Raw genomic sequence first — 10,719 nt, 5'->3', positions numbered from 1 at the left:
ACCACCAGTCCCACCATCTCCCACTAGAGCTAACAGCCCCCCCAACCACCAGTCGCACCATCTCCCACTAGAGCTAACAGCCCCTCCAAACACCAGTCCCACCATCTCCCACTAGAACTACCGGTCCCTCCAACCACCAGTCCCAACAGAGCTACTGGTCCCTCCAATTGCAAGTCCAATCGACTCTTGCTCGAGTCGCCAGCTCCTCAAAACCGTATTTCCCAATCCCTCTGAATAGGCTATAAAATTCAATTTGAAAATATTATTTGTAATCATCTGACTGAATTGTGATGTTCATTCTGAGTGATTTCTGCTTTTTGTAACCGATTAAACTGTAGCTACATTAATAAATCACATTGTCTTTAAACGTGCCTTATGAATTATTCAAGACAGTGGGTCTGACTAACCAGTTATAACTGGTTAATGAACACAATCTGTCTCTGCTGAGTTAGCTGATTTCAGCAGTGGAATTGTACTCCTGCGTCAGTTCATCTGGGGACAGGGCGATTGGTGAGTGAGAGAGTCTCGGGCCCCCACGTTCATGTGTCGGGACGTTGAGCTTAACCAACAGTGGTGAACAAAGCCCAGTGTTGTTTGCCTTTCATGAACCAGTTCCTCATCACGTGCAGTAGGGAGGGGAAGTTGCAGTTTCTATTTGCAGTTTAATTTGAGCTTTCCATCACAAAGCCCGTTCACACAAGAAACACTCCCCGCCCTACCATCTCACGCATTATTCAGCCGCACAGGCCACCTTTGCAGCATAACAGTTATTCCCACTTTCACAGTGCAAGGCACGGGGGTTCTTTCTTTCCATCAGTTGCTTAACCTGTTGTACGATGAGGAGCGTCTATGCTCAGAGTTTGAAATCGTATTTTTCTGGACTCTGACTCCCCAATCTCTCAGTTGGTATCTCTCCTGCCCGATGTGGTTTTCAGTGTCAAAGATCATTAATAGGGCAGGTTCTTGCCCTGGTTTGTGCTGAGTTAACTAATCTCCATGGGGTAGTGGCACAACAATTGTCCACAGCACTCCTGGGTTAGAAACAGGGAAAAAAAATCAGCCAAGGCTCACTATCCAGTGACGCCTGCTGAAAGGTTTGTGTGTGTTCATGTGCATGATGAGGACAGGACTGACCTTAGCTAAGATGCCCTCTCCATGAATGAATATCCTACCAGCAATCACAGAGAATGGGCCACTTGGATGAAATACTGGGAACCTAAAGGGTGACAACTACAAGCAGCGTAGATGGGTGAGGGAGAAAGAGGGACAAGGGATGCATTTCTGGTCATATAGTATAACAGCAGCATCAACAAAGGAGAGAAGGAACAAACAGACACACAACACCAAAACAAAGCTTAATTCCATTTATAAAATTGTGGAATTGGCCACTATCCATTAACAATAGACCCTCTGTTCTGACCGAAACTGAGAGCACAGAGACCACTGCCCTCAGTGACATCACATATTCAGTTTGAAAATGGTGAGTCGCTGGTCACCTGGGGTGTCCTTCTCTATTGCGCACGGACTGTACAGAGGCAGGAGCTGATCGGTGAAATGGGCTCGGAAGACATGGAGCGTTTGCATGGTCTCAGCATCCAAGAATGACACCATCCCACCCTCATAGTCCACGTAGATACCAATTCGGCCTGGTTTGTTCTGGACCTTGAGATGGATGTCAGGCTCGTCGCAGGCCTCATAGCGACAGCCATCTCGCAATGTCAAACACCAGATGCCCCTGCTAGGCCCGTAAATGATATCGCCCTGATGGAGTACAGATTTGTAAGCAACCCCCAGATCCCACTTGGCCTTCTTGCCCACGGTCACTTCCCAGTAGTGTTTCCCGGCAGCAAGCGCCTCAGCACCGAGAACACAAAGGCAGGAGTTGAATCGGTTATCTGTGTAAACAACTGGCAAAGCTTCACGGTGAGGAATCACTGACCGCCGATTCGTTGAGATTTGAAGGTGAGGGTGAGAGGTCGAAGGGTCAAGGGTGTAAGCTTCAGGCACTGAAGGGAAAACACAACAGAAATTGGTCAGCAAATGTCAGGCAGCACAAAGGGATCATCATATCAAAGGGCGTCATCACAGCAGTCTATAGTCCCTATTGGAATGTGTGCTGAGGGTGTTATACTGCAGTCTATATTCCCTGGTGGACTGTGTGCTTTGGGGGTAAAATCCAACTTAAGGGGGTAACACAAAATGAGATTATAGTGGATTGGCAGCCTGAGTTACACTCCATCCAATTTTCTTTTCCACTGACTTCAATGAGACCTCATTTGCACTGGACCTTGAGTGCTGATGGGTGTTATATTGGAGTCTGTAGACCCTATTAGAGAGCATTTGTTGAATGTTTTTCAATACTGAGCTACTGCAGCTCTCCCAGAGCAACCAGACAGCAAATGTCGAGGGTGACCTGAAGAGCAAACTGAAAGAATTCCCACCAGAAGCTGGGATTAAAAGTCATTCAATTACCTGTCTGAATTATTTGAAACATCTTCTTCCAAACTTTGTACTGCAGTGGACCATAAAATTTCTCAGCCTCAAAACGTACAATGGGGTCATTCACAGTTTCACCCAGACAACTCGGTCTGCAATAAAACAATCAATTGGATTCGTGCTACAAAAAACTAGGGAATAGCTCCAATGAGACACACATGGAGAAAGAGAGAGGTAGAGTGCATGTGAGAGATGTAGAGATAGGAGGAGTAAGACAGAATGACAAGAAGATAGAGAGGAGACAGAAATAGACAGGAAAAGACAAGGAGACTTACTGAGAAGGAGAGACAACAGAGAGGGGGAAAAAGCAGGTAGACAGAGAAAGAAACAAAAAGGCATGAAATGGAAATGAAACAAAATGCAGAAGTTATACTTTAATCTCACCCATCAAAGGAAATGTTCAGCACCTGAAACAGAAAAATAATAAATTGAGAAAAGCGGGAGTAAAATGTTGAAAAACCCAGTCGCCTTGGTGAATGCACCATCTCCTCACTCAGCCTTCTCAGGCATGTCCATCCCTATTAACCATGTGGGAGGAGGAACTGCGGCAACTAACTGAAACACAGCACAATGCTGCATGACACAGAGAAAGTACTGAACACTCGTAATCAAGGGGCAGTGTAAATGATGCCATCCTAACATCGCACCTGGGCTCAAATCCAGCCCAGAACAGATGAAGGTCTCCTCTCTCTGATGGGTGACTAGGTGTGGCAGTCAGATCCTGTTCTAACATTTTTAAAAAAAAAATGTTTGTGGGCAATGCTGGCAAGGCGGCACTTACTGAAAGAAAGACTTGCATTCATATAGCGCCTTTCATAACCTCAGGATGTCCCAAAGCGCTTTACAGCTAATGAAGTACATTTTTTGCAGTGTAGTCACTGTTGTAATGTAGGAAACATGGCAGCCAACTTGCACGCAGCAAGCTTCTACAAACAGCAATGTGATAATGACCAGATAATCAGTTTTAGTGTTGTTGGTCCAGGGATAAATGTTGGCCAGGACACCAGGGAGAATTCCCCTGCTCTTTGAAATAGTGCCATGGGATCTTTCACATCCACCCGAGAGGGCAGGCGGGGCCTCGGTTTTAACGTCTCATTCGAAGGTCGGCACCTCCGACAGTGCAGCACTCTCAGTACCGCACTGGAGTATCAGCCTGGATTTTGTGCTCAAGTCCCTGATGTGGGACTTAAGCACAAGTTGACACCTGTCCCTAGTCTCCCTTCTCCTTGAACCACTGCAATCCTTGTGGCGATGGTGTTGCTATAGTGGCACTTGGTAGGCAATTTCAGCTTACTGACTCAGCGATGAAGGAAAGGTGATATGTGTCCAAGTCAGAATGCCGTATGCCTTGGAGAGGATAGCATTCCCACAACAGCTGAGATCTGGGTTCAAATCCAGCCTAGGCAAAGGGGATGACAGTGGCCTTTCTCTGATGGTGCAGGGGGTCAGATGCTGACACTTTATCTCTTGAATGTAGGACATGATTCTGTGCAAGGCAAATTCTGATACCAGAGGTGCTGCCGGGCTCTTCCTCTCCTTTTGTGCCCCCACCCCCCCCAATTCCCAGGGGTAGCTCATGCAGAGGCAATGGATGATGCTAAACAAAACAGCATGTGCAGAAAAGACGTAAAAACATTTTGTTTCATTTCTTTTCATGAATGGGCAAAAGAGGGCAGAAGACGGGCATCCGCCCTCAGGCCCATAATCGGTTACCTCCAAGATGTCACTCAGGTCGGTGGTCCGCAGCGCTGCAGGGAGGGGATCCACCAGCATCCTCAGATGTTCAGCCCTCCGCAAGCATTCCGCCTTTAGCCTGCCCAGCTCCTCCAGGGCGTGCCGTGCCTCGGCGGCTATCGACTCCAGCAAAGCCTTCTCCTCAGAGTCTAGGTAGGTCCGCAAAGCAGCAAAATCATCTCGCACCTGGAGCTGGAGTGCCTCCGCTTCCTCCTGGCGAAGGAATGGAAGAATTCACAGCATAGGCTCGATCAGAGGGGCTGGCGTTCAAACGCAACAAAGGATCGGATCTCCCACTGACTCAGCGACCCACCATTGCCCCAGTCTTAACCTCTCACCCCGCCAGGTGAAAATAATGTGATAACCCCTCCCACACAGTGTCACAGTGGCTGGATACCCCACCTAGTGTGGTATTGAGCTACATAGACCAGGAAGGGCCCAGCTTCCATCCCCAATCTCTGCTGATTAGGCTGATCTCACTGGACGGAGAGGTAGGACACTATAATTGTCCTACGTGCTCCTGGGTATTAGGAAAGGAGGGGGAAAGTCAACCACGATTCCTGCACCTAAATCACTGTTCAGCGAGTCCCATAGGAAAGTGCGTTTGTCACTCGACTGTAATGTCTCCTCCCACAGTCAAATATCCTGCTGCCCATTCATTGTCACATGTGAAGAGCGGACCACTTGGGTGAGGTACAGAAGGGTGGCCTGCACACATGGAACCTGTAGCCTTTCGGGAGCGGACAGAGAAAGAGACAATTTACCCGTGGGTTCCCAGAATTGCTCACCTTGGCTGTTGTTGTGTTTCGCTCAATCTCCTCCAATCTCGAAGTCTGCTCCGAACTCTCTGCCTCTAACGCCACTGACCGTGCAAACAGCATCCCCTGTTTAAAAAAAAAAATTACTTGAAGAAATTCTCTGTGGGAACAAGAACGTTACCAGCAGACATCGGCGAGGTGTCACATATCGTTCCTAAAAACCAGGTCCAGTTCTAGCCCTAGAATGTGCACTGCCGAGCAACACAGGACAGCAAGGGCCAGGTTGCAATCCTGGTCTGTGCTGAATTAGCTCTGGAGGTATGGTGCCTCACAGTTGGCCTGAACGGTCCTAGGTTAGGGAGCAGGAAAATCAGCCAGGCTCCCTGCTCCTGACTACTATCCAGTGATTGCTGCTGGAAAGTTGTGTTTTGAGGGAGTACTGGATCAGGTTCAGCTTTCTTGCCCCTTACAGACAAACATCTCGTTAACATTCACTGTCCTAGCTCACACATGAAGAACGTCCAGCAGTGGCAGATATTCCAATGTAGAAAATGAGCAAAAGCTCATGAGTGTGACTCAAAAACAGACCCGATTACAAGCCTCCGACTCTTGCAAACAAGTTGTCCAGAGTGAAAAAAAGTAGAGCTGTAGACAGAACCAAAGTAGAGGGGTAAGAGATAGGTTCTGGAGGAGGCTTTCGAGGAGGGGAGACACTATAAAGGCAGAGGGATTTCGGGAGAGAATTACTGAGTATGCGAGATGATGGCTGAAGGGGTCAATGACAGAGGAGTGGAAGGAGGGAGGAGAGGTGGAAAATCTGAGCCACAAGCTCCAGCTGGAGAGGCTTTGTAAATGAGGTTTCTGAAATAAAGCAGCCCATGCCAGTCTGCAACAGGACCTGCAAACATCCAGTCTTAGGTTGACAAGTTGCAGGTAACACTTGCACCATGTAACTGCCAGGCAGTGACCATCTCCAACAGGAAACGGTCTAAACATCTCTCTCCCTGACCTTCAAAAAGCACCACCATCACCGAGATCCACACCATCAACATCTCAGGGTCATCACTGACCTGAAGCTTAACTGGACCAGCCATATCAACCGTGGCTACAAGAACAGGATGAGTACTCTGACGTGTGGCTCACCTCATGACCCATCAAAGCCTCTCCACAATCTACAAGGCTCAAGTCAGGAGCATGATGAATACTGACCACTTTCTTGGATGGCTGCAACCATAACAGGGAAGGAGCTCAACACCAACCAGGACCAAGCAATCCGTCTAATTGCCATCTTCCTAACCGCTCCCACTTTGGACTGATCCTTGAAATAGATGGCCAAGGCCTCAGCAGAAACAGGCAGGTACCTCATTACAGTATACAAATCAGAATCCTAAGCTTTATATTGTATCCTGCTGCAATTTTGATGGGTATACACGCAGAGATCGGCAGTGCAAGCCCCGCCCACTACAATATAGCATGCCCCGATCTGTGCTGGAAACACGGGGGCAGCTTGCCTGTGAAATTTAAATGGGACCGAACAATCAAAATGGTTTAGGTCTCCAGCTGGTGACAAATCAGACAGGCATCCTAATTGCTTTGCATATCAAAGTCACCTTCTGTGGCTCTAGTAGGTACTATCTGCAGGATGCACTGCAGAAGCTCACCAAGGTTACTTAGATAGCATATCCCAGCCCACGAGCTCTACCACCGAGAAGGGCAGGAGCAGCAAGATCATGGGAACAACATCACCTCCAAGTTCCCCTCGAGGTTGCCCACCATCCTGACTTGGATATATATTGCTATCCCTTCATCACCGCTGGGTTAATATCCTGGAATGCCCTCATCATAGGAGCACCATCGCCATAACGACTGCAATGGTTCAGGGAGCAGGCCCACCACCACCTTTCTTGGGGCATCGAGGAACGGGGAATGGATGTGGCCTTTCCAGCATTGCCCACATCCATTGGGTGACAGGCAGCAGGTGGCGGTTATAGAGTTTAAGGCAGTGGGCAAGGGGAGCTTGTTGTTAGACAGGATGCTGGTGCCTCCTGTTTTTTTTTCGGGGGTGGGAGTGGAGGGGGGGGGGGGGGGGAAGAGGAAGAAGAGATTGGTTTAAACATGCGTAATACAAAAATTCCCAAAAACACAGCCTACAGCAATGGAGCACTTTAGAGAGAGGTAAAGGTGTGAGGTTGATTTCCTAAAGGGGTCAGAGATCCTCTGGCTTAATTGTGTCAGCTGAAAACACTGTTAGCTGAATTTGATTCATCATGTGAGCAAACTCACTGCCATAGATTTTCCATTATAGGGCACTACACATCATTAGCTAAACACCTCAAAGAAAGTTAAAAACAACAGACCCAAAATTCCAGTCCAGGCCATGGTAGCAGATCTCTGGTCAAAGGACTGGAAAATGGGACTGAACCAGGTTGCTCCTGAATGCCACCGTTTGGAGGAAGGCTATGGTCAGATTTTCTGCCTGCCGCCCCCCACCCCTTGCGGTCAATGGGGTTTTTGGGCTACCCAAGGAATTCCGCCTTTATAAAAAGGACTCAGTGGGACACACCAGCTGAGGCCCCAGAGAAGGACCCAGACCTTGTCAGAAGTAAGGTAATTATTCCCAGAGGGCTCCCATTGGAGCTAAAGATCCCTTGGAACCACTTTTTCATTGACCCGAGAAGAGCATCTGGATCCTTTGTATCACTCCCCTTTCCAGCTGGTGGATCAGGGCAGGTGCTCTTCATGTGCCCTTACAGATGTGATGTGCCTGTCCTGCACATGCTAATGACCTGGTTCCTGGGATTTGGGACAGTCAATACCCATGGTTGCAGGCAGCCAGGAGTCCCGCTCTGCCAGTCTTCTTGTGGTGAAGCAAGCTCCAACATAGACAAAAAGCTCATACAAAAAGATAAATCTCCCTCTACACTGTCCCACCAAACACTCCAAGTTAAAAGATACAACACAGCAAAATATTGCAGATGCTGAAAATCTGAAATAAAAACAGAAAAATGCTGCAAACACTCAGCCGGTCAGGCAGCATTTGTGGAGTGAGAAACATAGGATTAATATTTAAGATCCGCCAAAAGGTCATCGACCTGAAATGTTAACTCTTTTTCCACAGATGCTGTTTGACCTGCTGAGTGTTTCCAGCATTTTCTGTTTTTAATTAAGGTACAGCACAGATTAGATATGGAGTAAAGCTTCCTCTACACAGACCCAAACACATCCAGTTCAGGTACAGAATGGGTTAGATACAGAATAAAGCACCCTCGACAACAAACATTCCCCTGCCACACTAACTACTTTATACAGCTGTGCTAAGGTGGGGGTACGGTCTTACCTTGCAGCATAGAACAGGCAGAGTTAGCAGTTGCAAATGTGCAAAGTTATTACCCCACCCCACTTTCCACATTGTATTGGATTATTCCATGTACAGAGAGAAGGGGGACACTGAAAAACAGAGACAAAGAGAGGAGAGACAGGCAAACAAAAATCAACAACTTGCATTTATATAGCACCTTTAACCTAGTAAAACATCCCAAGACACTTCACATGAGCATTATCAAACAAAATTTAAGCCACATAAGGATATATTAGGACAGGTAACAAAAAACCTAATTAAAAAGGGATAAGTTTTAAGGAGTTGCTTAAAAGACAGCAGAGGGGTTTAATAGAATCATAGAAGTTTACAACATGGAAACAGGCCCTTCGGCCCAACATGTCCATGTCGCCCAGTTTATACCACTAAGCTAGTCCCAATTGCCTGCACTTGGCCCATATCCCTCTATACCCATCTTACCCATGTAACTGTCCAAATGCTTTTTAAAAGACAAAATTGTACCCGCCTCTACTACTGCCTCTGGCAGCTCGTTCCAGACACTCACCACCCTTTGAGTGGAAAAATTGCCCCTCTGGACCCTTTTGTATCTCTCCCCTTAAATCTGTTATAGACTCCCCTACCTTTGGGAAAAGATTTTGACTATCTACCTTATCTATGCCCCTCATTATTTTATAGACTTCTATAAGATCACCCCTAAACCTCCTACTCTCCAGGGAAAAAAGTCTCAGTCTATCCAACCTCTCCCTAGAAGTCAAACCATCAAGTCCCGGTAGCATCCTAGTAAATCTTTTCTGCACTCTTTCTAGTTTAATAATATCCTTTCTATAATAGGGTGACCAGAACTGTACACAGTATTCCAAGTGTGGCCTTACTAATGTCTTGTACAACTTCAACAAGACATCCCAACTCCTGTATTCAATGTTCTGACCAATGAAACCAAGCATGCTGAATGCCTTCCTCACCACCCTATCCACCTGTGACTCCACTTTCAAGGAGCTATGAACCTGTACTCCCAGATCTCTTTGTTCTATAACTCTCCCCAACGCCCTACCATTAACGGGAGTAGGTCCTGGCCCGATTCGATCTACCAAAATGCATCACCTCACATTTATCTAAATTAAACTCCATCTGCCATTCATCGGCCCACTGGCCCAATTTATCAAGATCCCGTTGCAATCCTAGATAACCTTCTTCACTGTCCACAATGCCACCAATCTTGGTGTCATCTGCAAACTTACTAACCATTCCTCCTAAAGTCTCATCCAAATCATTAATATAAATAACAGGATGGAATTCTAGAGCTTAAGGGCTAGACAGACAGACAGACACTGATTTTCACCAACCCTCACTAGAACTAGGGGGCACAGTGTCAGAATAAGGGTTTAGCCATTTAAGACTGCGACGAGGAGGAATTTCTTCACTCAGAAGGTTGTGAATCTTTGGAATTCTCTACCCCAGAGGGCTATGGATGCTCAGTCGTTGAGTGTATTCAAGGTTGGGATAAATAAGATTCTTGGACTGTTGGGGAAATCAAGAAATACCGAGATTGGGTGGGAAAGTGGAGTTGAGGTCTAACATCAGCCATGATCTGATTGAATGGTGGAGCAGGCTGGAGGGGCCGTATGGCCTGCTCCTGCTCCTATTTCTTAGGTTTCACTGAGGCCAATTGCTGCGCCCCTTTCTCCTGACACCATCTATCATCAGGTCAGAGTTGACAGCTGCTGCCTCCTTGGCTGTACTTTCAACTTGAGGTCACTCATTGTAGGTGAAGCTCTTTCGGACCTTTCTGAGCGAGGTGACAAAGCACAAAATAAACGCAAGCTCTCTGCGTGTAACGCGACCTACCTTCAGCTCACTTAAAGCCTCTTCCACTGCCAGCACCGTGTGCCCTCGGTGGGACCCTACAATCGCACACTTGCTGCAGACTCTCAGCTTCTCCACCCTGCAGAAATACACCAGCTTCTTGCCGTGCTCGGTGCACCTCCCGACCTCCCCACGGACCCCACAGGACGCTTCTTCCTCCTCCTCCTCGTCCATCCTCAAACTTCAAACTTTTACCAAACACAGGTCCTTTTTGTTGTATAGTCCCTTCTTTTTTTAAAAAAAAGTCAGCTTCCTTTGGAGCCTCAATGCGGAAGTAACATGGTTTAAGGAAAGTCCCACTTTATTGTCTGATTGACAACAGAGTTATCCAACCAGAAGATACGTTACCCAATATGGGGCTGCGAACAAGGTGATGATGGACACCGGGAGCAGTCAATAATATTGGAGCAGGAGGGTCTTCTTCAAATAGCTGGGCTCCATCTTAAAGTTAGTCCATTCCTTTCTCTTCTCAACACCAATAATCGGTCTAAACCAGTCCACAATCCAGGACAGTGTACTGCTACTAAATCC

The 10,719-nt window shown here is 47.2% G+C and overlaps 1 protein-coding gene across 2 annotated transcripts; it reads right to left on the bottom strand.

Moving 5' to 3' along the window:
* Nucleotides 1–1,349: 1,349 nt before the first annotated feature.
* Nucleotides 1,350–10,480, bottom strand: LOC137321751 (E3 ubiquitin-protein ligase TRIM62-like). Of its 2 annotated transcripts, XM_067984368.1 has the most exons (7): nucleotides 10,171–10,261; nucleotides 8,326–8,435; nucleotides 5,019–5,114; nucleotides 4,210–4,443; nucleotides 2,881–2,903; nucleotides 2,473–2,588; nucleotides 1,350–2,006 (listed from the first exon to the last, which is right to left on the bottom strand). In XM_067984368.1, exons 2-7 carry the CDS (start codon nucleotides 8,395–8,397, stop codon nucleotides 1,459–1,461), a joined length of 1,089 nt encoding a protein of 362 aa, XP_067840469.1. In that variant the 5' UTR covers nucleotides 8,398–8,435; nucleotides 10,171–10,261; the 3' UTR covers nucleotides 1,350–1,458. The 2 variants fall into 2 exon arrangements, with proteins under 2 accessions (XP_067840469.1, XP_067840464.1); XM_067984363.1 differs by lacking the exon at nucleotides 8,326–8,435 and having other exon boundaries at nucleotides 10,171–10,480.
* Nucleotides 10,481–10,719: the final 239 nt, after the last annotated feature.

Source organism: Heptranchias perlo, chromosome 1 (genome assembly GCF_035084215.1).
Source record: "Heptranchias perlo isolate sHepPer1 chromosome 1, sHepPer1.hap1, whole genome shotgun sequence".
Lineage (NCBI taxonomy): Eukaryota > Metazoa > Chordata > Chondrichthyes > Hexanchiformes > Hexanchidae > Heptranchias > Heptranchias perlo.
Note: the sequence above shows the minus strand (reverse complement) of the source record. Positions and strands in the feature narration are given on the sequence as shown.